The sequence below is a fragment of the Ochlerotatus camptorhynchus genome, unplaced genomic scaffold (assembly GCF_037179485.1).
Source record: "Ochlerotatus camptorhynchus isolate MF236.1 unplaced genomic scaffold, CSIRO-AGI_Acam_v1.1 ptg000503l, whole genome shotgun sequence".
NCBI lineage: Eukaryota > Metazoa > Arthropoda > Insecta > Diptera > Culicidae > Ochlerotatus > Ochlerotatus camptorhynchus.
This window is the reverse complement of record NW_027040988.1, coordinates 3,271,443-3,298,030: the sequence shown is the minus strand read 5'-3', so window position 1 is coordinate 3,298,030 and position 26,588 is coordinate 3,271,443. Positions and strand designations below refer to the sequence as shown.

Below are 26,588 nucleotides of genomic sequence, written 5' to 3'. Positions count from 1 at the left end.
CCTATGACTTTGACAGACAATCGATTGTTCCAATTTTGTCATGTCGTCTCTTTATAAATTCAGCCTCTTTACTCTGACGGTACAATAATCCGAAAAATAATCTGACGCCAAACTTTTGTCAGTGACCAAACGTTCTGCTCCTTCATGTGCCAGGCATTCGATGTTTGTTTTTTCCTCGGTTTTTTCCCTATACGAATTATATTTTATCTACCCGTATTTTCAATTTCTGCAGTGGCATGTACGTAAATCAGAGAACAACTATTCACGTTATTATTCACTGGCTACATTAAAAATAGTATTGTTTCTAAACAGTTTCTAAAAAAAACTTCAACTTCGATATTCTCAAAATGGTGGTCTATTTATTGGTCTATTTGAAAAGTGAAGCGAGAATTTCATAAAATGATCCATGTTCGATTCGGTGAGATGTTCACAAGCACCAAGTAAACCTGTAGATTTCAAGTATTTCGTTCCGGCCGGTGTGGAAAACGATACAGTAATAGAATTCCACACATTTTTACTGATGAATTTCCATGTAAAATTCCACATGATTTTCATGTGACCACACATAAACAGAATCCACCCAGAAGCACACATGAATTTTATGAGTCAAATGAATAGTATGTGTGGTTACACATAGCTTTTATGTGTACACATATTAAGTAAGTGTCCGACATAAAGATATCATTTGGAGACGAACCAGCCCAAGGCTGAAAGTCTCTTTAATAAAGAAAAACAAAAAAGATATCATTTGTTGATCACATTGCAAAAATTCATGTGTGGGAAACATAAAACAATCTTTGAAATTTTATCAGTGTAACTTAAAGTTTCGCCCGAGGTCTCGTCTAAATTGTGACTTTGATTGCAACGACCGGTGTGGAGAGAAGTGATTAAGCCAAAATGGAAACACTGTGCGTAAGTCACATAGTGCAACAAATGGCAACTACTGGTACGGTTGCGCTTACGTTGGTTTAAATGTTTTCTCGAGATTCATCCTGAATGGTGGGAAATGCCTCAAAAAATGCTAAACTCGATATTAATAAAATTTCTCACCTCTATTCCTACCTTTACTAATAAGCTTGAGTCTGATTCACCCCTGCACGTCGAAAATGCCTTTTAAATAAAAAAAAAAACCCTTTCTGTCAAAACTGTCAAATTGCATCTCAAAACCGTCAGAAAAGGTCAAAGGAGAAGAGAAAAACGGAGACGAAGGAGATAAAATTTTTGTGTCGAAAATTTTTACCATCCGATGTCGACAGATTTTTAATTTTTAAGCTTTTAAATCGTGTCCACAGTACCTAAGAATCTCGCCCGTTCCACAGAATCACATAGCAAAACTGGACGAAAGTGGTGGAGTAATGAACCAGCAGCGACAGCAACAACAAATCAGTAGTAGTTAATGCAACATCCAGTTCTTCATTATCTCCATACGACAAATAAAACCCGAGGACAAAATCGAAGCAACCATAATAATACAGGCCAACCCTATCCGATATCAACGGCGAGATCCGAGGGAAATATTCTTACTTAATCGGTGGCTGGAGAATTAGCTAAAGGGAGGAAAGATCTAATTCGAAGACCCTGCCAATCGTGAGTAATTTTTCTTTTGTTTTCTTTCCTAACTACTACTAGGGGTGGAGGGTGGGGGGTGATTGGTTTTCTGTAGCTTTGGAAGGCAAAAAATGTTAATTATTTTGTTATTGTTGCAATGCGTAAGTGCCTGAGAAACCGTTCATCCCCAGACTCCCCTCGAAATTCTGTGTAGATCCCCGTAGTCATGATAATCGTTCTCATTTTCCTCATCTTTCTGGTTTTCTCTCCTCTTTATTTTAGTTACAACCTCCTTCTGTCCAGCCCACCAAACCATTATACACAGTAAAGAGCTAGAATCATCCAGCTGATAGATCTTCCCGCCCCGCACAAATCATCATTTCGGAACATACCCCTCATTTCGGGTCTAGATTGCGTGATATTTCGGATCCATCGTATCAAAATTGATCACCGTTGTCACCCATCTAGCTTGATCCATTTTGGTTGTACATGTACCATACCAAACAATAAGACAAAGAAAACAAAACACGGAGATCTTATAAATTATCTTACTGTGCCGTTGGTGCCACCGCGGAATCTTCTGCTGCTCTGTCTCGTTGCCGCTGGATGTTGTGATGTTCTCTAACGGGCTTCCCTGCAATCTGCCCTTTCCCAGCTGTCTCGGGGTGCCAAAGGATAGTGGAAGCGACGAACTGCTGCCGACAGCGATGGGAAGCCGCGAACCGGTCATACTCAACGTGTACGATATGGTAAGTAACATACCGTTTAAGTTCGAGGGTTTTGCTATGTGCTTACGCATATGAACTGGTGAAGAGAACACAGAAGAGCTATGTTAAGGAAAGGGTAATGACTCTTCATTACGTCCAATTAAGTGACTCCTGAAGGCTGAGAAAGGGCTTGATGAATTTCGCTAAGTTTAATTGGTTTGGCTTTCTCATATCGTGCGTGGTGAGAGAAACAATGATGCTGATGATTCATAATTCGTTTGTAATAAATTAGTGAATAGCTGTAGAAATGGTCTTGGACACGGGGAAAACGGATAACCGAATATGCACGACGTAGACAAAGAACTATATTTAGCTTTTTTTTTGTTGTTAATTTACACTTCTCACATGGCCGAGGTTATTTGAATTTCCTTCCTTATCAATCTTGTGTTTCGGGAACGTTGCGTGTAAGCATTTTTTTTCCTTGGGCATTATGTTCTAACTGAAACATTTAACATGTCATAGTTTACACCAAAATGGTTGATTGAATTTGAACTGTATTTAGTTTTTGTTTTTTTTTTTTGGGCCATAAACCACTGTGACCAACAACATTGCACAGTGGGGTGATTCCAAACAAAAGCAGGTCAAACATAAAATCGTCTTTAAATCAATACAAACACATGTTACATGTACATGTACTCAATACTTTTTTGTGTGCTAAATCCAAATCCAAGGTTGTAATTTTTTATAAAATTGTTAAGTTTTTTTTTAGTAGAATTTTCAGTCATTTTTTAACTGTTTCATGCTCATGAGTGGGCATCAAATAAGTCATACAAGGAAGTTTTTTGTAATCAAAAAGTGTTTGATAAACAAATTAAACATTAACCACTAAATCTGTGGATACTAGAAAGCGATTAATGATAGAAAAGTGTGTGCAGTCAAGTGAGGGTTGTAGCAGAGAATGATTTTTATTAATTGATTATCATACAACGCTTACTGTGTTAACATTCCCCCTTAAGCGGAATTTCTTCAACACTCAATAGCTTTCGGGTTTCAATTAGCTTCAAGCCAGGTAGTGCCTTAGTGAGGATGTCCGCAGCTTGAAGATTAAATGGGACGTGTTCCAATTTGATTAACTTCAGTTCCACTTGTTCTCGGATGTCAATGTGTTTGGTTCTTGCTGAATAGCAAATTTCTTTTTCAGCAAGACTGAGGGTACTCTTGTTGTCGCACTTGATGGTAATTGAATCCTTAGCGCCATGTAGTTCTTTCAAGAATACTTTGCACCAGATGACTTCCTGTGTTGCCGTTGAGAGTTCCACATAGTCAGCTTCTGTAGTTGATAAAGGAACAGTCCATTGCTTTCGGGAACTCCACGATACAGCACCGCCGCTTTGAACGAAGACGTAGCCGTTGAAGGATTGCCTCGTCTCAGGATCGCTTTCCCAATCCGCATCACTATAGCTTGATAGTCCGGAATCACCAGTTTTTCGGTACGACAGCTTGCATGCTTTGGTGCCGTGGAGATAACCAAGTATCCGTTTTGCTGCTGTCCATGTGAGCAAATCCTGGATCGCTGCAATAACTGCTTACTACACTGAGCGCGTGACGAATATCTGGTCTTGTGCACTGTGAAATGAACTGAAGGCCTCCTATCAGTTCACGAAATGGAACTTTTTTTATCTTTTCCTTCTCGTTCTCCTTAGATAGCTGTTGGTTCACGTCAAAAGGAGTTGATACTGGGTTGCAATCTTTCATCTTGAATTTCTCAAGTAACTCATCGATATACCGTTCTTTTTCCATGGAAACTCCACATCTGGTTCTAGTCACGCGCAGACTTAGAATCTGGTTCGGTTGTCCCAAATCCTTCAACTAAAACTCTTCACTGAGCTGCCGCTTGATGTCATCAACCAACCGTCCATCGTTAGAGAAAAGGAGGAAATCGTCGACATAAACTGAAATAATGACTAGCTTGCTATCGAGGATGCGATAGTACACACAGGTGTCCTCAAAGGATCAATCATATACGCTTCTGTTTCTTGTCCAGCTTCCAGTTCCACACTCTGCTCGCCTGCTTCAGACCATAAATGACCTTCTTCAATCTGTGAACCTTGCTTGATACATGCTCGTCGTGGAATCCTGGTTGTTCCATATATATCTCCTCGCCGTTCAGCTGTCACAGTGTCCATTTGATGCACTTGGAGATCCAACTGTGCGCCAAGAGATATCAAATTGTTGCACGGACGACAGGCGAATAAGTCTCGTTGGAATCCACACCCTTAACATTCTAGAAACCTTTTATCACAAGTTTTGTCCGCATTTGTTTTGAACTTGAATACCCACTTGTTCTTCAATGGCTTACGTCCTTCCGGGAGATCAACGAGACACCACGTCTAATTGTTGCATAACGCGTGGTACTCTGACTGCATTGCTGCTATCCATTGATCGCGATCCGTGCGATCCAGAGGCTCTTGTACTCTCTGTGGATCAATCATAGCCTGCGGGGAATTGCTATTGCAAATGAAATCGTCATTACACTTGTCTAGGACTGGGCGCTACCAGCCACTTCTCATAATCGTGTTGCAAATTAATAGCTTCATCTTTCAAGTGTGATGGGAGTACAGTGCTGACCGGTTCAGGCGTTGGTGAACGTTGCTTATCAGAACTACTAACCTGCGGAACAGTTGTCCCACAGCTGTCTACAGCAGCAGTCGATTTTTTATTTCGGTGTGAACCACGCGATAGCCTGTTTTCGAGACTCGCTATTATATAGTTGCTCTTTGTTTGTTGCTAGCAGTTCGGTGCCTTTTGTTGCTACGGTGCAAGATGTGTGAAGTAAAAAACACCATCAAGTTTAGCTTCAGCCACGATGATGCTAAACCAAACATCGGAGAGATTGTAAATTTCGCCAAAGCACTCGACGCGGATTGAAGTGAAATGGAAGCTGTTTATCGCATTGGTGAGGAAAGGGGAGTATTCATCAAGTTCAAATCAGAGGAAGCGATGCTCCATGCTCTGACGTTCAATTCGGAGGATTTAATCTTCCATTATGCGAATGGAACGACGGCAAAGGTACGCATGTCGCATGCTGGTGAATACATTCAATATGTGCGTGTGTATGACTTGCCACCAGAGGTACCCGACAACGAGCTGGATAAAGTGCTGGGGAAATATGGAAAAATTAAACGCATCATCCGGGAGAAATTTCCATCTGATCTGTGTTTTGAGGTATATACAGGGATACGCGGTATATAAAGGGTGATACGGTCAAAATTTGGTCAAGGGAAAACGCGTGTAAATCGGTGAAATCGTTGATTTAAAAAATCAAATTAAATTTCTTTTTCAAGTTCAATTAGTATAAAATTCAGGAAAAATATTCAGTTAGGCTTCCGCTTTTCCAAATCCGAATTGCCCGGCCTTACGCTTGACCCCTGCCATCAGATTTTGTACAGCCACCTTGTCCACTTTCTTCGCCGCAGAAAGCCAGTTTGCCTTGAACTGCTGCTCGCCCTTAGCAGTTTTTTTGGTCTTCTTTAGGTTCCACTTGACAATAGCCCAGTATTTCTCAATTGGGCGGAGCTCTGGCGTGTTGGGAGGGTTCTTGTCCTTGGGAACCACCTGCACGTTGTTTTTTTTTTTTTTTTTTTTTTTAATGCGTTTATTTTTCCAGGCTCATTTGCCGTAGCTTTGCGGAGCCGATATTCATTGTTTGGATGACAAAATTTCTTAAAACTAACGTTAGTAAAGCGGGGGCCGATTACTCGCGGCTATCTCGAGGTTAGGGGTAACAAATTGTAACAAATGGATGGCAGGGTAGGGATTGAGAACACAAGGTTTGGAGAGCAATGTGCTTTTTATCTCGAACTAAGCGACCAACTGACGAAAAAGACAAACATGGGGGTACACCGATGGGCAGCTAACAACTTGGGGGAACACAAGATGACACTAACTACTAAATCCTCAGATCGATCCGTTTTAAAAACACATAAATTAAATTAAAATATTCGAGATCTCGGCTCGCCAAGATGTCTCTAACGGGCCGCATAGGTTGTTTTCCTCGGGCCCTAAGGGATGCGGATAACTCGGATCTAGCAACACAATGTAGGGTGCATGACCAAAGCACGTGGTCGATATCGTGATAGCCACTACCACAAGCGCACAAATTGCTGCCTGCGAGCCCGATTCGGAAGAAATGCGAGTCTAACGAGTAGTGATTGGACATGAGCCTTGATATGACACGTATAAAGTCACGGCTCATGTCCAATCCTTTGAACCATGGCTTGTTCGACACCTGTGGGAGAATAGAATGTAACCATCTTCCCAGATCACTCTCATTCCATTTTTGTTGCCAGTTGGTGAGGACGTGCTGACGGGTAATTGAGAAAAATTCCGCAAAGGCGATTTGTCGATCAAAAATATCGCCTTCCATAGCGCCCACCTTAGCTAGCGAGTCCGCTTTCTCATTACCCGAAATTGAGCAATGAGATGGGACCCAAGCTAAGGTGATAGTATAGGAGCAGTTAGATAAAGTACTCAATTTTGCTCGGATTTCGGTCAGGAAATACGAGGAGTGCTTCATCGGCCTAATTGATCGAATAGCCTCCAACGAGCTAAGGCTATCAGTAAAAATAAAATAGTGATCAGATGGTAGTGAGGCAATTTGCTCTACTGCGTAAAATATGGCTGCTAGTTCCGCAACGTATACGGAACAGGGTTTTTGCAGTTGATATGAGGCGCTATGAAATTCGTTGAATACTCCAAATCCAGTGGAAGCGTTTATAGTTGACCCATCTGTGAAAAAACTCTTATTGTTACTAACATGGTGGTACTTGTTTGCAAAAATTAAGGGAACAACCATCGATCGATGGTGATCTGGTATTCCACGGATTTCTTGCAACATGGTCAGATCAAAATTTACAGAGGAACTATAAAAGTCTTGGAGGCAAACACGAGAGGAATTGAATGAAGAAGGGCCAATCTCCAGCGTCATGTACTCGTAATAGAGACTCATGAATCTTGTTTGAGGATTTCTGTCGAGCAGCTTCTCAAAGTTTTCTATTACTAATGGGTTCATTACTTCACAACGGATAAGAAACCGGAAGGACAGTTCCGCGAAACGATCTGTCAGTGGGAGAACACCCGCGAGTACTTCGAGGCTCATCGTATGCGTCGAGTGCATACAGCCAAGCGCGATTCGGAGGCAACGGTATTGAACCCGTTGCAGCTTCAGGATATGTGTTTTCGCCGCGGATTGAAAGCAGAAGCTTCCGTACTCTAGAACCGACAAGATGGTTGTTCGGTACAACCTGATCAGATCTTCCGGGTGTGCTCCCCACCAAGTTCCAGTGATTGTACGAAGAAAATTGATTCTTTGTTGGCATTTTTGTTTCACATACGCAATATGTTTTCCCCATGTGCTTTTGGAATCGAACCAGACACCTAAATACTTGAAAGATATACTTTGAGTGATTGTTCTACCCTTTAGTTGAAGCTGTAACTGTGCAGGATGATGCTTCCTAAAAAAAACAACCAACTCAGTTTTCTCCGGAGAGAATTCGATACCCAGCTTCATAGCCCAAGTAGACAAATTGTCTAAGGTATCTTGCAATGGTCCTTGCAGGTCCGGTGCACTTGGCCCTATAACGGATACAACGCCGTCATCTGCAAGCTGCCTTAGCGAGCAATTTTCATCAAGACAACCATCAATGTCTTTTACATAAAAATTATAAAGAAGGGGGCTTAAACATGAACCCTGGGGGAGACCCATGTAACTAATTCGTGAAGTTGTCGAGTTTCCATGAGAAAAGCTCATATATTTCTCAGACAACAAGTTGCTCAAATAGTTGTTCATAATTGGTGAAAGCCCACTATCGTGGAGTTTATCCGAAAGGACATCGATACAAACAGAATCAAAAGCCCCCTTAATGTCCAAGAAAACTGAACCCATTTGCTGTTTTTGCGCATAGGCCAGTTGAATTTCAGTTGAAAGCAACGCAAGACAGTCGCTCGTTCCTTTGCCTCTCCGAAATCCAAATTGCGTATCTGAAAGTAAACCATTCGACTCGACCCATTTGTCTAGACGAAAAAGAATCATTTTCTCCAACAATTTCCGTATACAGGACAGCATCGCGATGGGACGGTACGAGTTATAATCCGACGCGGGTTTACCGGGTTTTCGAATGGCGATAACTCTTACTTGCCTCCAGTCATCCGGAACAATGTTGTGCTCCAGAAATTGATTGAATAAGTTCAACAAGCGTCTCTTCGCGACATCTGGGAGATTTTTAAGCAAGTTGAACTTGATTCTATCCATTCCTGGAGCTGAATTGTTACATGAAAGGAGAGCAAGTGAGAATTCCACCATCGAAAACGGGGAATCTATTTCGTTATTACCCGACGGACGATCACGAACGTTGGATTGGACCGGTACCGAATCCGGGCAAACTTTCCGCGCGAAGCTGAAAATCCATCTGTCCGAGTACTCCTTGTCTTCATTAATCGGTGATGACGCGTTTCGCATTCTCCTGCCGACATTCCAGAGTGTTCTCATGGAAGTCTCTCGCGACAAACCATCGACGAACCGACGCCAGTAACCGCGTTTTTTTGCTTTAATTAAGTCCTTAAAAGTTTTCTCGAGGTCGGTGTACCGCTCGAAATCCCCGACCTTGCCGTGTTTGCGGAACCGTTTAAACGCGGCGGACTTCTCGCTGTTCGCGTCGGTGCAATCCTTATCCCACCACGGGGTGGGAGGTCGCTTGCGGACGGAAATACCCGGAACACGTTTCGTCTGTGCTCGCAGCGCAGAATCGATGATAAGACGCGCGAGAAAGGAGTACTCGTCCAGCGGAGGAAGTACGTCAACCGATTGGCTGGCATCAAGAACCGCGGTCGCGAATTTTCGCCAGTCAATGTTTTTTGTAAGATCGTACGCGATGTCGACCGAACGAGTAGAAGATGAACCATTGGTAATAGAAATTTTGATTGGCAAATGGTCACTACCGTAGGGATCTTGAATTACTTTCCACGAGCAATCCAACGATAGTGAACTCGAACAAAGTGAGAGGTCTAATCTGCTTATTTTTGCTGGAGGTTTGGCTACTCGTGTTGCTTCCCCGGTGTTCAGAATTGTCATTTTGAAGAAGTCGCACATGTCGTATATCAAGGTTGAGCGGTTGTCGTCGTACAGTTCCCCCCAGCCTGTACCGTGAGAGTTAAAATCTCCCAAGATCAACCGTGGCTCCGGCATAGCCGTGCAGATATCCGAGAAACTTTGACGAGAAATCGCAGTTCGCGGTGGAAGATATACTGAGGCAATACTGAGGCATTTACCTCGAATATTAACCTGACATGCAACAACTTCAATGCCTGTCACCGAAGGCAGATCGATTCTGTAGAAGGAATGGAGCTTGTTGATCCCCAGAAGCACCCCTCCATACGAATCTGCGCGGTCAAGGCGAATAATGTTGAAATCGTGGAAAGCAAGATCGTTGTCTGAAGAGAGCCATGTTTCACAAAGGGCAAATGCATCAGAGAGTGAGTTGTTAACTAAAAATTTAAATGTGTCAAGTTTTGGCATAAGACTTCTACAGTTCCACTGAAGAACAGAGATCATATCCCCGACCTCATTCGGAGAATTATCCATCGAAAGATATGATCGATGCAAGGAAGGACCACCTAGAAGCTAGTTGCTTCAAAAGAGTTTTCACCATTGGCAGCACTAAATTAATAATGCTCCTCGTTGAGTCAGAGACATTGAATATACTGAAGAAGCTATCCACAATACCAGAAAACGTGAACATGGGGGCATGTTCTTGCTGATTATTCAGCTGCTTTTCTGGCCGAAAAACTGGGACATCTGGGGTTTTAGATGATCCTGGAAGTGACGGAAAGTTCTTGTCATAATTACAAGGTTTAAAACCCGGTGGAATGGGTTTCGGTGTATTTCCGTTACCTCTTGAATTTTCCAAGGTGGAAGGGTGGTCCGTACCAGTGGCCTTACGAGGCTTTTCGGTGGTGTGTTGTTTTGCTCGTTTTCTCGTATTGCCTTTAAAGACAAACGGACTACCCTCACCGCCCTCTGAGTCAGAGTCTAGATCATCAACTGGCAAAATGGAGAACGTGTTACTGTTTTTTGGTGTGGTCTGAGAAGATGAAGCGGTATTCTTCAAGAGTTCTGCTAGTGTTCTCTTGGAGCGAGCTTGCAGAGACCGCTTAAGTTTTTCTCCCTGCTGTTTATACCTCGGGCAGTTAGTCAGGGTATGCAGGCTCTCCTTGCAGTACACGCATTTTGGTGGGGCACCGCAAGGGCCCTCTTGATGTTGCTCGCCACACTGATCGCAGCGTGGTTTGTTCGAGCAGTAGTCCGATGTATGACCAAGTTGTTTACATTTCGAGCAGTTCATTACCCGAGGTACAAACAGGCGTACAGGCAGCCGAACCTTGCCAATAGCGACGTAGTGAGGTAACGCTGAACCCGAAAACGTCACACGAAACGAGTTTGACAAGGAATAAGTTTTTTTGGAGCCTACTACGGATACTGACTGCATTTGAAGGCAGTCCAATATCTTCACCTTCGGCAGAGCACGGTTTTTAAAGATTCCGAAGGAATCGGGACCCAAGAAATCATCACTAGTCAAACTCGCTTCGGTGACCACTCCTTCAATTTCTACCTCACTACTGGGTATGTAGACTCGGTATTCCAGTGAAAAAAGCTCGCACGCAACAATTTGGTTAGCCTGCTTCCGGTCATCAACGGTAACGCGCAGTTTTATTGGTGTTACCTTGAAAATATCGGTAACGGCCGAAAAATGTGTTGTTAGATCCTTAGAGATCCTCGGAATGTTCAAAGGTTTTTGTTTGGGCCGGAAAAAAACAACCCATGGGCCTTTCGAGGCTTCTGGGTAAGCCTTTAGGCGGGGGAGCGCAGAGGTTTTTGGGGGCAATGGTGTGGGGGGTGCAGGTGGACGAGGAGGAGATGGTGGGGGAGAGGGTTGTGGGCGATACCTTTTCTTGGGATATGCTCCAGTATTTTTGCTGGAGAGCGAGTCAACTGGAACGTCAAGGGTTTCCATTTCCACAACTTCCTCGAGACTTTCGTGTGAGGTGGAATCAAGAGTTTCGTCGTCTGAGATGGAAAGCGACCATCCCCCGCCTTTATCATTTTCATCCATTGCGGTTAAATATCGCCGCAATGGTGTTTTTTGTAAAAAAATTTACAAATAATTGCAGTAATTTCAAATAATATCAAAAATAGAAAAAAAAATATATATATATAAAGTTTCACTCTACTAACGAGTAATACATGCAAAGAAAAAAAAAATCAAAAAAAAAAAATAAAAAAAAAAAAATGATTATATACTATTTACAGAGTTTTGGATCACCCTAAGTAATACAAAAATAATAATAAAAAAAAAAATCAAGAAAAAAAAAATCAAGAAAAAAAAATCAAGCGAAAAAAAAAATTGGATTTTTGGATCACCCTAATTAAACACCAATCTAATATTGGACCAGGGAAACAAGGAAGATGCTATACTGGCGAGAACAATACAAACGATACGATTTATACCTAACGCACTGAGGCGGCAGCAGACTGGAGAGATATAATTGTTTGATCCAACGGCTGCAGAGTCAATAACCTCGATGCTGGTGTGCCTCGGTCGACTCGGTAGGCAATATGACGCTCTTTCGTTGTTGCTATCGATGGGGTGATGTACCGATAGTGGTGATGATTTTGCTGATGATGTTGCGATGATGCTGGGTTAAAGCTGGACCGTAATGAAAGCACTCGGCATATCATTAACGGCTTCCTCACTCGCGCACTAGTCGTCTAAACACTATGCCAATTAACTTTGGCGAGAAAAAACCCTCGCGTGGGGAAAAACTCAAAACTCAAATGATAGTGTCGTACAACGAGACCGATGCGACTTGATCGGCTCAGCGTGCGAGACGGAATCAACCTGCACGTTGTTGGCGGCGTACCACTCCATGGCCTTTTTACCGTAATGGCAAGATGCCAAATCCGGCCAAAACAGTACGGAACAACCGTGTTTCTTCAGGAAAGGCAGCAGACGTTTATTCAAACACTCTTTCACGTAAATTTCTTGGTTGACAGTCCCGGAAGCTATGAAAATGCTGCTTTTCAAGCCACAGGTACAGATGGCTTGCCAAACCAGATATTTCTTTGCGAACTTTGACAGTTTCATGTGCTTGAAAACATCTGCTACCTTTCCCCTTCCTTTTGCCGTATAAAACTCCTGTCCCGGAAGCTGCTTGTAGTCGGCTTTGACGTAGGTTTCGTCGTCCATTACCACGCAGTCAAACTTCGTCAGCATCGTCGTGTACAGCCTCCGGGATCGCGCTTTGGCCGTCGTATTTTGTTTATCATCGCGATTTGGAGTCACTACCTTCTTGTAAGTCGATAGTCCGGCTCGTTTTTTGGCTCGATGCACGGTTGTAGACGATACACCCAGCTTATTTGCGGCATCTCGGAGAGAGAGGTTAGGGTTTCGCTTGAAACTACCGGCAACTCTCTTTGTCGTCTCCGCGGCTTCCGGTTTTCGATTTCCCCCCGATCCAGACTTCCTGGCTGTCGACAAACGTTCCCCAAACACTTTAATTACATTTGTAACGGTTGATTTGGCAACTTTGAGCGATTTTGCCAACTTTGCGTGCGAGTAGCTCGGATTTTCGCGATGCGCGAGCAAAATTTTGATACGCTGCTCTTCTTGCTTGGACGGCATTTTGACAACTGAAGAGTGAATTCCAAAATCAAAATAGGAGCAACATTCTACACACACACACCTTCAAAATGAGGGGTGTTCAGGTTTTTTAAATGCAAAATTGAAAGAAATACGTCAAGTTGATATTGACCAAATTTTGACCGTATCACCCTTTATATGGATGTGAAGAAGGAAATCCCCACGTCATTACATTTCATCAATCGCAAAGGAAATATATTTTATGATGGCAACAAAGATAAATGTTTTCTGTGCAAGGCAGACGGACACCGGAAGCTTTCCTGTCCCATGCGGAAGGCTGGGAAGGAAGCGGAGAGGCAACCTAAGGAAAAAGGAAAGCAGCAAAGTGAAAGAAAACAAAACAGCAGCAGTACGTATGCTGGTGTAGTGGTGGAAGGTGCGTCGCTAGTCATTAGCGACCAGGAAACGGACACGAGGTTGGAGATGCTGAATGAAAATAACGAAATGGACGTGACGACCCCGACGACCGACGAGAGTAGCGGAGAGCATGCAACGGGAAACGACGTTCAGAAGCAGCAGCAGCGATCACGATTCGGGTTCAATGAAAATGAGGAACAAATTCGGGAAAGAAAGAAGTTGCGTGCACGGGAGAAGATCGCTTTGTCGCCGCTTCGATCGCCACCCAGAAAAATCCTATGATAAAATGCATTTTTATATATTTTTTTTTGTATTTTGAGTACCAAAATTGGTATTTTATGAACTCGGCTCCGCTAAGTTATTTTTATAACATTTGAGCCTTCCAAATAAACGAAATGAAAAAAAATCTGCGGAAGGGCAAGTTTCTGAGGAACCACACTGTACGTCATCTTAAAATCAGAATCCATCGCCCTCGCTCGCTCTGCCTTATTGGAAGGTTTTGAGAAAATTGCGGCGGGAGCGCGAACGGCTACTGTTGCTTTTCCGAGCCAGTTGAACCAGATGACTAGCTAGTGGTAGTGAAGCAGATGGATCAGAAAAGCAACAGCAGCCCTTCATCGTCTATAGGGAATCCAATATCTTGTAATTTTTGGCTGGTGGTAAAGATTTCATCGACATTTTCTCCATTCTCTAGAGCTTCCGCAGGAAATTGATTTTTCGATGTTTATCAGTATCCTGGAAAGCAGCTTCTTCCATGCTTCTTGAGCTGTTCGAGCTATACTATACAGTAGATTCAATTTTTTCAAGATATATAAGCTGTTAACATGAACTCATAATGATAAAGTCTCGGAGCCTTTTAATTAATTCCAAATTCACTCGTGAGTTCGAAACTAGTCTCAGGATTCGCAAAAAGTCTTTGCGCAGTATTACCAAAGATGAATACTAAGATGACACTGTCGGAAGAAAAACTTTCTATTTTAGTGTCCTCTTTCACGGTCCCTTTCATCCAACGAATACCCCCCGTATGCAAGGTAATTTTGTGGTTTTGATGCCCCCTCGGTAGGGATGCAATTTTGCGCACTTTTTTTTTATCAAAACAATCACACCAAAATCAGAGATGTCCCATTTTTTAATTACTCGATTAACAACTAATCGATTAATTTTTGTTCGATGTGCTGCCATTTCAATACGAAACTAACGATTTTAAATTGGCTCACCACTTGACTAGCCTATTGATCCCAAGCAAACGATTAACGTACCCCATTCTAGTCAAAATTCTAGTACTACGCAATGTTTGTTTTGATTCGCTATGAAAGTTTGACAGATAAAATGAGGGGTAATTGGTTTTTCCTATGTTTCGAGGGGTGAATCGATTAGCTTGGGACCGAAGAGAGTACCAGAGCTGAGCCAAAAAGTTGAGCACATTTTTTCGGGACCTTCTAGTCTTAGAGTTATCTCTATGATATTACTTAAGCTTAAAAAGCTCATATACGATAAACAATAAGCTTGAAATGAAGCAGAAGAAGAAGGGATTTATTGATCTGTTAATATTTGTAGGGCTGGTGGCAAGTCACTTTTGATCACTTTGTTTTTTAACTAGTTCGTTTATTTATTAGGCTCAGTCGTGTGTGACACTTTGCGGAGCCAAAAATCAGTAATGTTTGAATTTTCATTTTAAACAGCAGTAGTTTTAGGTTAGTTTTGGGTACCAATTACTCGTGGCGAGCTCGAGGTTAATGGGTAACAATTTCGATTGGAAGGAGCTAGGTACACGGATAGAAATCTCCTTATACCTTTTGGAAAATTTCTATTGCTGATTATTCATAAAATGTATAAGTCAACTAATAAGCAAAAAGTTAATGAAGATCATGTGTTAAATGAAATGTATAAGCGGTCACACATACCTTTTTTGTATTCTTATAGGACCTATGTAGTTTGTCTTATGGAATGTATAAGGCTGATGTTTTGGCAAAAATGTATAAGTGAAACACATGAATAAAATAATTGATTTTCGTTTCGTGTAGGAAACTGGTTTCTGAAGCCTCCTTCAGATACTACTCTCGGACGGCTGACCAAATCCTGGCTGGGCAGGGGCAATTAGCACAGATAATAAGACTGATACAAAATGGCTGGAAATTGTTTGGAAAGGAGGGGATGGTCACATCAAACTTTAACTTCAGACAAACAAAGGAATTCGTAGATCGCCTGCATGTAGGGAAGATCACGGGTTCCCAATACATCTCTTACTTCACGGAAGGGTTGTCTACCTCGGGCCACTAGGGTATCCAACAGTTGTGCTCTGGAGGCGTCATTACCCGGGAAATACCAAACTGCGTGATCGATGTCATCATAACCGGTTCTGCACCTTGGTCACTTTGTTCCAGCCAGTCACTAAAGTCACTATTTTCAACGTTTTTAGCGTGAATTTATTTCAATATTGATCACTCTTCATGCAGCACTGAAACAAATCGACATGTACCGTTTATTGGATCCATCTGATAACATAGCAATGTCAGCAGATTTATTAATTCTATGTGATGATTGATAGATTCCATTGGATTATCACTTAAAAACTATGACTGCGATATGGAATGATTTCTATCATAATTTCACATACTTAGTACTTGATAATACTTTGCTTCGAACGTGGTTAGCGATAGGTAAAAAGTATATGAATATTGTCTGATATATTTCATGGTGAAAAACTGTTGATATGTCATGGGTGGGAACAGATATCTAGAAACTAATGGAAAATCATATAAATTTGCACTATGAGAAAACTCAGTAAAATATACCTGTTTTCATGAACAATATTGCTCACTAAAAGATATATCTTATAAGATAGGCATGTATATTTTATTGGAGTTGCTTTTAACGATTTTTGACGTTTGTTGATATGTCGCGTGTAAACAGACATGTAGAAACTATTGGATTGTCATTTAACTTTGCAGTACAGGAAAACATATATATCTCATTGGAACAGCTTCCTTTGATTTTTGAGGTATAAAGATTGTAAACAGATCTATCCCAATCATTAGATAGTCATATAGATTTGCCTTTTAATAAATCCAACAGCAAACATTTGTTTTGGCATGGTTTTCTGGGATGAATATCGCTCCCATTAAAATGATTAGTGGAACTAAATATTACTAACAACAATGAGACTGTATTGAATAATCTTTGTTTGTTATTGTTTCATAAGATAAGGGGTTCCGGAAAAGAATGTATTGAGATTGAAAAAAAAATGATTCTACTGCAATATTTAATTAGCTAAGATTCTAATTGTAAATCTTCACACTCGAGTGTCATAAACGAGTTCCATGAACTCATATAATGTAGTCGTTGTTTTATTGCACACAGGAGCATTAAGAAAGATTTGAATACACGACACCACCGAAACGGAGCATAAATTTGACAGTGTTATTTTCCTTCACTCTAGCAAAGTGAGCATAACGTTGCACTACATTCCATGTCGGGAGAGCTGTTCTTACTTCATGCTAATTGAACGAGCTCAATCTTAAAGTCAGCCGTGGCCCAATGGAATCGAGCACAGACACCGAAAGCATCACACCTCAACAGTTCTGGATCGAATCCCAAATCAGCTACAATAAAAAAAAGACACAACTGTTAAAGCTCCCACTGCCTGATGTTTATTTTTCGATTTATTTTTAGAAATCGATTAAATATATGTGTCAAAAGAAGCAGTAAGTTTCATGTGATTTTCACATAAACTTTACTTCGATTGATTTATGACACATATATTATATTGTGGTGAAAAGTAAAGCTTATGCTTATGGGTTTCAAATCCATTTCAGTTAATTATTATAATTTGACCGATTTTCATTTATCATATGATGATCATATAAATGTTACCAAATTATGAGCATTGTAAATGTATCGGATATTCATATAGAATTTACCTGACACATTTTCAATCATATCATTTTCAATGGATTATCTTATAGCGCAAATTTATTAGACTTCCACATAACAGGAATATGTCAAATTGGTTCAGTGAGTGTGTAGGGTATGATACACTGAGGCAAATACACTTAAGGATTCCATAAGCGGCACTTATGATTTTTCGCTACAAGAATTTTTTATGGAAATCATAAGTTTGACTAATGAAATCAAATTAATGAAATTTATAAAACAGCTTATCAAACTTGAATATTATAAAATAGAGCAGACAGGATTTGAACATTGAGCGTTCAGATTATTGAGTCTGTGATTAGCTCTCACGTTTATCAATGCTTGAAAAATCGGATTTGCTAAAGGCGTATAAAAACCACATAATGTACTACCATAATCATTTATAAGTCGTGTTTATGGAATACATTAGTGTCTTATGAAATCAAAATTGTCTAGGTTCATAAGCATGCCTTATGGAATTCTTAAGTTTATTTGCCTCAGTGTAGTTCAATCGATGACTGCATTTGGTTCCAATTTTCGAACAATTCGAATGTGTTATACATCTATAGAGCTTTTCGACGTTTAATCATCTACTCATTTGACTGAATACAATTCCCTGAATTTTGTAGGTTTTTTTTTGGTAAACAACAACAGCAATTATCGCAAACATTTTTACAATAGATGATAATCAGTTTAAAAAGAAACAGCTTTACATTCAAATCCATTAAATGTTGAAGTTTAACACTAACTTAATTTTAGTTAGTTCAAGATCTCAAAATATGCAATGTCTTGAAGTTTCGTATTCCATGTAACGGGTGTTCAATAAAAAATGAGAATTTTTTCAGTCATATAGCTAGTAAAAAAAATGTTTTGCAACGAATGAAGTATCTTTTATTATAAACATAATGTTTATTCTTATAAAAAAATGTCAATGAATATTGGAGAAGGGGCCCTGATCAGCCGTACGACGCAACTTAGTCGCGATGCTCTCACAAGAGCGCTGGACGGCACTGAAATCATTCTCATTTTTTATTGAACACATATTGAAAATGTTCAAACTACCAGATTTCTGTAAAACTGATCGTAACAACAATAGACTTACTGCTCACTTCGATAGCAACAACATTGGAACAAGTAGAAGCAAATTTGGAGCGATTTTTTTAAAAATTCTTCCATAGTAATTCCCATACAAATTTCAAATCATTGGCGCAACCTCTAAACCTTCATCAATCTTTACCAATTTTTTCATAGGTTCATATTTCGGGGTTATGAAGCGAACTGTGGGGTAGCCTATCAAAAATTCATCTCTTTTATTGTCAAAATGAAGAACCCTAAGGAAAAAAAAAGATTTATTTCAAGTTTGTAATTAACTTTATGAAAGATAAGAAATTTTCACAACAATTGTAGGAACTTTACATAAGTTCTGAAGCTTTAATTGAAATGCTGAGAATTTCAATGAAACTTCATAAACAAACTGCGGGAACATAAAGACAAATAACATCCAGAAAATATGGGAAACTTGAACCTCAAAGCAATTCTATCATAGAGGTAACGCTATGACCAGAAGGTTCCGAAGAAACGTGGTCAACTTTTTGGCTCAGCTCTGGTATTATCTTCGGTCCCAAGCTAATCGATGCACCCCTTGAAACATGGGTAAATCCACAAACCCCTAATTTTACCTGCCAACTTTCATAGAGATAGTGGTGGTGTAGTGGTAAGCGTGATTACCTCTCACCGCAGCAGGCCTGGGTTCAATCCCAGTCAGCGCCGCCGGGATGTTCTGAGGCATAACATCTCTGATCACGCCCCGGGAAGTAAAGCCGTTGGTCCCCGGTTCATGAGTTGATGGGTCGATAGGTAGGGTCCAGGTGTGGGAGCTGCCTTCCTGGCGTCGGTAGCATTGGTGCTCAGCACGGAAAACAAGATCGACGGAAAACAAACCAAAGGAAAAAAAAACGGAATTTACGGAAAACAAACCAAAGGAAGAATCAAAACAAACATAGTGTAGTACTAGAATTTCGACTAGAATGGGGATGTTAATCGATTTGCTTGGGACCAATAGGCTAGTCAAATAGTGAGCCAATTTAAAATCGTTAGTTTCGTATTGATTGTTAATTTGTTTTAAAACTGCAGGAACATATTCCTTAATCCGGTCACTAACTTCTGATTAGTTTATCAGGCAATACACGGGTGAAATCGTCAATTAGAGTTAAACATAGTGACATCCCCTCGGTGTTGGTGTTCGCATAGGGCCGCATACGTTCGAGTGAATAAGATCCAGCACCTGGCTTGACGTGCGTTTGGACCTTTTTGGGAACAGAGCTTACCGAAAATATCATATCAAGAAGACTGGCAACTTTGCCAGAATCCAAGCGACAGATACAGTAGCGCTGCACTTGAGCGATGGTGGAAGCAACGCATAGAAAAATGAGCAAATACACAAACCTTTCTTCTGCGGATCTAATCTTTGCTATCAAATTCGTTCGAAGCATTTACCTTTGAGCGGCAGATGACGCGATTGAACCTGCCTCATAGCGGTCGTACGAGAAAATGGAAGAGTTGCCAGTCTTCTTGATATGTTGTCTTCGCTTCTAGACAACATTCGCACACGGCACGGTAGCTACAGTCTATAATATTGATTGGTCTCTTCCAGTTGCCAATTCCTTGGTCTCGAGCTCTCGAACGGCATCATGATCACGGTGTCCTAAGATGCGGTGCCACGTGTGTTGACAACTTGATGTGTGCTTGTGCTCTCTTGACGCTAACCGCTTCGTGAGCAATAGGCAAGTAGTACAACCCACCAGAAGATGTAGCACGACCGACGAGTTTCTCACCTTTCAAAATACGGCATCCATTGGCATCGAAGACTATAGTAGCACCGAGAGGGCTCAAAGGGTTCGACTCCAAATCCGGCACGTACAACACATCTGTGAGGGCTACTTTGAAGTGTTCACCCTCGGGAGAAAGGAATGTCAGATAAAACAATCCGATTCCTTTTGCAGACGCTTTTTTGCCGTCCGCCAAAATGGCTTCCTTCTGCACGCTCTCATCAAAATTCTCAAACAAATCCAAATTCGCACACATATGGGAGGTTGCTTACCCATGCTTTTTTCAGATTGTTCCTACTCCTTGCCTCAAACGAGTATTCCAGTTCCGATTTGCACCGGATTGCTCGACGAACCGCTTTCACCCTGAGCACTACACTTGCTCTGGCTTTCTGCTTGTTTCATCGTTGCGCGATAATCTTTTTGTTTATGGCAATATCCTGATTCACCACGTGCTCCGGAACAGCGCTTCGACACCTCGTCCACTAGCTTGAATTTAATCAATTCTACACCCAACCGGTGGATGTAAGATTCGCTTACAATTATGTGGGATTCATCATCAGAGGATGTAAGTGGAGACCGCATGAACCGAGGATGCGATATACCTAGCTGCGGTCCGATGTAAAGGGTGTCCACGATGAAATTGCTCTAACTTTTTAACCGTTGGGTAGAATTTAATGAAAATTTGGGTGGATTTAGTTCATAGTGCATTATTTACATCCTGCAAGTTTTAAAGTCCTGTGATCAAAACTCGCGGAAATGGAGTCGAAAGAACAGCTCGTGCGTGATAAAATCTTGCGCATTCATCACGAGAACAAGGATCTCTCGCATCGTTCCATCGCTAAAACGTTGGGAATCGCGAATTCCACGGTGTCGCGAGTGATTAAGCGGTTCGAGGAACGGTTGACCACCGATCGGAAGCCCAGAAGTGAAGGAAAAAGTATTCCGTACGACACCAAAAATCACAACCGCGTAGTTGGGGCCTTCAACCGAAATCCGAACGCCTCCGTTAGGGATGTGGCTAAGAAGCTGCACCTAAGCCGAAGTTTTGTCCAGAAGGCCAAAACTAAGGCTGGGCTTCGAACGTTCAAGGTACAAAAGGCCCCTAATCGCGACGAGAAGCAGAACAAGTCCGCCAAAACCCGTGCCAGGAAGTTGTACCTCAACATGCTGACGAAACATATGTGAAGGCCGACTTCAAACAGATCCCCGGCAACCTGTTTTTCACGGCCAAGGATAAGTTCAGCGTTCCGGAGCATGTCCGCACTCAGAAGATGTCCAAATTTGCGAAGAAATTCCTGGTTTGGCAAGCCATCTGCACGTGCGGGAAGCGGAGTGCACCTTTCGTGACCCAGGACACGATGAACGGACAGGTGTACATAAAAGAGTGCCTCCAGAAGCGGCTGCTTCCTCTCCTGAAGGCCCACAACGTCCCAACAATCTTCTGGCCGGATTTGGCCTCATGCCACTACTCCAAGGACGTGCTGAAGTGGTATGCGGACAATAAGGTCAATTTCGTGCCGAAAATGTTCAACCCTCCTAACACTCCGGAGCTCCACCCCATCGAGAAGTACTGGGTGATTATGAAGCAGCACCTTCTTAAACGACCTAAGGTAGTGAAGACAGTCGAGGAACTGTAGAAAGTATGGGTTTACATGCAAAAAACGGTTGATTCACAGGTTGTGCAGAATCTTATGGCCGGGGTTAAGGCCAAGGTGCGGGCATTTGCGTATGGACTGTAAATAAAATACGAGTAAAATGGTAAAATGAAGTTTAATAGTTATTTCTCAATCCCTGAAAATTTGATGGCAATCGGATGAAAACTCGAATTTTGCGAATCAATTTTGTGTGTGGCAATTTCATCGTGGACACCCTTTAAGAAAATTGGAGACCGAAAAATGTGGAGTTGTATTAGTGAATGAAATTAATTATGTCGAAAAAAATAGAAAAAAGGTTGGCGACTGGACTCGAACCACGGACGTTGCGACTATCAGACCTGTGCTTTCTCCACTGCTCTCTCCATGCTTGTGAATATGGTCAGCCTAAAAGCAAACATGAAGCGCTCATTTTCTCGCATGCTCGACTTCGTATGCTTTTTCTGCTGGAGAGATTCGAGATAAGTGTGTGCGTCGTTCTACAATGTTCTACAATGTGCGTCGTTCTACAAGCTTACTGGTATAGTCGAAAGCGTAGATGGAACACGAAATAAAAAAAGACAAAAAACCATTACATCGCCTGCATGGTCAATTCCTAACATTCGTTGCGATGTTCATGAACAGAGGATGATAGGAACTGGAACTAACATTCATTGTAATAGATTTTTGGTTTGCGTGTAGAGTGAGCTCATCGTTTGCTCTGCTCTCCAGCGCCGTAGTTAAAGTGTTGAAAGATTCCGAAGCTACGGAGTATCATGGTCACCTGGAGACTTTGGTTTAATTCCTGGCCCGCCACCGTCAGCCGCTCGAAAAGCTCCTCGCCATCAGAATATCTTTTATCGCAAATCCTCTTGAGTAGCGACACCTTCGAGGTTAGTTTTGCCTTCTCATAGTGCCTCTCAACAAGTCCCATGTCTCCTTTGCCGTTTTGGACTCTTTGATAAGGTTTAACTGGCTGTCCTCAAGCAAAGGCCAATTGTCGCACGCGCCTTCTGGTCTCCGCTGTCCCACGCTTCAACTGCTGCTACATAGGCTGGTCTAGGTTGTGCACCGAGCTCTGGTCGTTTCTCGGTTACGTATTTCCAGAGGTCGCCCGGATCAGCAGGAATTCTACTTTCGGTTTTCCAGGTTGAATAATTGGATCCATTAAGCTTGATAATGCCCAATAGTTCTATTTCGCTTTGATAGGGGAAATGGATGTAAAGTCGGCTCAAATGCCCCTAATTTAGGCCCATACATAAATTCAGCAATCGACTAAATTTTCAATAGTGACCAAAAATATCCATTAGTACCGTCCCAATAGCGCGTTCATCTAGTTAAAATTGGTAAATAGCAGATTTTTAGCGATGAGTCCAGTCTTAGATCCATAGGCCAACATTAGAGCCATTTACCTTATTTGAAAACGGAAAAATTCTTGAAACATGAACTTTTTTTTTTTTATTTTGGTTTGTTTTTTCCGTTGATCTTGTTTTCCGTGCTGAGCACCAATGCTACCGACGTGCCAGGAAGGCGCTCCCACACCTGGACCCTACCTATCGACCCATCAACTCATGAACCGGGGACCAACGGCTTTACTTCCCATCCGAAGGAAGGCGTGATCAGAGATGTTATGCCTCAGAACATCCCGGCGGCGCCGACTGGGATTGAACCCAGGCCTGCTGGGGTGAGAGGTAATCACGCTTACCACTACACCACCGGCGACGTTGAAACATGAACTTGAAAATTTTCACTCTTGTTTTTCGGTTGCTACGGTATCGCTCCAATTAAGCAAAGGCCCTTGGAAGGATGAATAAAGACAACCGTAGTATTTCGAGTGACTAATGTAAACTAATGTAATGTTATTAATATCAATTTATTATCTAGACTGTTGTGATTGGACTCTTCAGTCGAGTTGCTTCAGCTTTCTTTTTCAGATTCCATATAGGGGAAATTGCTCTAATGTTGGCCTATAGATCTAAGATTGGGCCCATCGCTAAAAATCTGCTATTTACCTTTTTATCTAGATAAACGCGTTATTGGGACGGTACTAATGGATATTTTTGATTGCTATTAAAAATTTAGTCGATTGCTGAATTTTGTGTATGGGCCCAAATTAGGAGCATTTAAGTCGACATTACATCCATTTCCCCTAGGTATTTATTTGATTTTCTTCTTATTTTTCAATTTGTTTTTTTCATATAAAGATGGTAAGAGGAAAAATTCGATCGCGGATAAAACGAATTATGAAACTGCTACTGATTATTCTGTCTATAATCCCATATCAGTCCCATATGGATAAAACAGGCTGATATGCGATTATAGGCAGTACAGTTCAACGTTAGGCCGTCACCGAGAGCGGTAGCGCTGTTATCTGTATTCGAAATTTTGCAAGAAAGAAGGATTTTTTTTTCTTCTGTTTTGGCTCTCTTTATATCCAAATTTAATATGTGTAGGGAGCCCAGCCATAGGTATAGGCATATCCAGTTACGTAAAACAAGAACTAGAGAAAAACCTACAGATTATATCTAATTTTCTTCCAATCCTTCCCTACAGTACTGGATCAACGAGTACACAACCTCGATCGGACTAGGAGTGTTCCACTCGGGTGTGGAAATATTCGGAACCGAGTTCGCCTACGGAGGTCATCCGTTCCCGTTCACCGGTGTGTTCGAGATATCCCCACGGGACCATGACGAACTTGGTGAACAGTTTCGATTTAGGTAAAATTGCTATTAACTAAAAAATTCATAAAAATATAACGGTGTTATTTTACAGACAAAGTATACAAATTGGCTGCACAGATTTCACCGAGGAAGATGTCCGTCGAATTGTGGAAGAGCTAGGGAATCAGTTTCGAGGTGATCGGTATCATCTGATGAACAACAATTGCAACCATTTCACCGGCGCAGTCACTCAGGTAAGCACTTGGACTTATTTTTTTTTTAATTTCATTGATCAAATAAAACACTTGTGCACTTTTCTTCGCAGATTCTCTGCGGGCAAGAGATTCCAAGTTGGGTGAATCGACTGGCTCACTTCAGCTCCTGCGTACCTTTTCTGCAGCGCTGTTTACCAAAGTAAGTCATATTTTACTGATGGATAGGAATTGATTGATTTTTTTATTGAATTACTATCTTCCAGAGAATGGTTGACTCCTAATGCCTTACAACAATCGATAACAGCCATACAGGATCGTGACTCGGATTCCAGTCCATTTTGAGAATAGCTAGTAGATAGTGTTCATGTTTCTGACGGCGGCACGCCACACTTTGTCACCGAGGGAAAGAACAATAGTAAAAACAATAACAACAACAACAACAACGCTAGAGACAACAAATAATATTAAAAGATTTCAACCAAACTCCAGTATCGAATGAATGGTTATAGGAAGGATATCTCGGTGACAGTTGGAAACGTGAATTCTGAACGAATTTTCTCATTTTTTTGGTTTGTTTCTCGATAACCCGCCAAGTTGTAGGTGTTATTATATTTATAATATTCGTTTTTTGTAACGTGTCGGTTTCCTCTTATTGTCTTTGTCAATAAACCAAATCAACTATTGAGGCAAATCAATGTCCAATTGTGAACACTAGGCTAGGTACGTGTTTTTAGAACTTACTTGAAAATTTTCCCCATCTTGTCACAAAGCTCCATTTTCTTTCAACCTACCTTAATAAGCAGAGAAATATCGTTTTGTCATCATTATTTTTTTTAACGAAATGATATTACAGCAACTGGATTTCTAAAGAACAATGAAAATAAGCGAAAATTAAAAACAAAAAACGTGTAATATATATCTTTAACTTAGACGACAGTGGAGAAGAAAGTATTCGTTTCAAATTGAACTTAAAAATAAAGAAAATAGAACGTAAGCAACAGCAAGAGTAAAGAAGTATGTAATTATAAATACTTATTAAAGAAAATAAAGCATAATGAACAAAGTCTATATTGAAGTAAACATAAAAAAATCAGTTGAAACGCGAAATATTTAAACACTGTTTGAACGGCAACTAATACTAACTGAATAGAGAGATACTGAGATGCACTAGAGTAGATGGAATTAATTAAAACAAGAAGAAACTCTCATTAGTGTATGTTAAACTAAAACAAAATAATAAGTTCTGGAGAGTTTATTTGAGATGATTGCGAATGATCATACACAGTTGAAGTTTAATTATGACAATGAATGACAAAAGTCGACATTAAAACCCAAAATGCTCCACTGAATGGAACAATAAAATACCAACAACATCACCAAGCGAACAACAAAACACGAGTATTTACGGTTAAAAATAATGCAAGTGAGGTTATGTTTGTAGGGTCGTTCCGATCGATTGATAGACGTGAATATTTTAGACAAATCTCGTAGATTGTGAATTTTGGCGTACGCAGAAAGTAGAGGAAAGGTCAAACAAATTGTTTGCTCCATTTTTTTTATTAGTAGATTTTTTTTTTCGAAATCAAGAACCTTTTGTATAGCGTTTCGTAAACCTACTTGCCCGATTTTTTGTCGAAACAGAAATAAATGACCTACTATAAAATAAAATCCAGAATAAGCAATTTATTTTTTAAATCGCACGATTTACAAACGAAAATTCTAACCCGTTAAACAGGTGGACAGCAGCAGAAGAAAACAGAGCAACAAAAAAAAATACATCCAATAGTATTCAATAAGACTTAAAACGTGGTTAAACGGGAAAAGGTTGAGTTGACAAGAAAGAACGGAAAAGGAGTACATCAGTTTTTGTATAAAAAATTATCCCATACGAACAGAGAGAACAAAACAAATCAATGCCATTTTTCCTCCAACTTCTGTTTTTACTACTGAATAAAACCAGTGAATAAAGATAT

The 26,588-nt window shown here is 41.0% G+C and overlaps 1 protein-coding gene across 1 annotated transcript; it reads left to right on the top strand.

The window, feature by feature from the left end:
- Positions 1 to 1,190: 1,190 nt before the first annotated feature.
- LOC135712763 (deubiquitinase DESI2) lies at positions 1,191 to 26,371 on the top strand. The gene is made up of 6 exons (XM_065235820.1): positions 1,191 to 1,587; positions 1,831 to 2,297; positions 24,291 to 24,457; positions 24,513 to 24,654; positions 24,726 to 24,814; positions 24,879 to 26,371. Exons 2-6 carry the CDS (start codon positions 2,163 to 2,165, stop codon positions 24,955 to 24,957), a joined length of 612 nt encoding a protein of 203 aa, XP_065091892.1. The 5' UTR covers positions 1,191 to 1,587; positions 1,831 to 2,162; the 3' UTR covers positions 24,958 to 26,371.
- The last annotated feature ends 217 nt before the right edge of the window (positions 26,372 to 26,588 follow it).

Excerpts from the sequence above, each read along its gene's own strand:
- LOC135712763 (XM_065235820.1), top strand. The coding sequence starts at position 2,163 with ATGTTCTCTAACGGGCTTCCCTGCAATCTGCCCTTTCCCAGCTGTCTC. Across the intron at positions 2,298-24,290 it reads TACTCAACGTGTACGATATG|TACTGGATCAACGAGTACAC; the intron begins GTAAGTAACATA and ends CCTTCCCTACAG. Across the intron at positions 24,815-24,878 it reads CTGCAGCGCTGTTTACCAAA|AGAATGGTTGACTCCTAATG; the intron begins GTAAGTCATATT and ends ACTATCTTCCAG.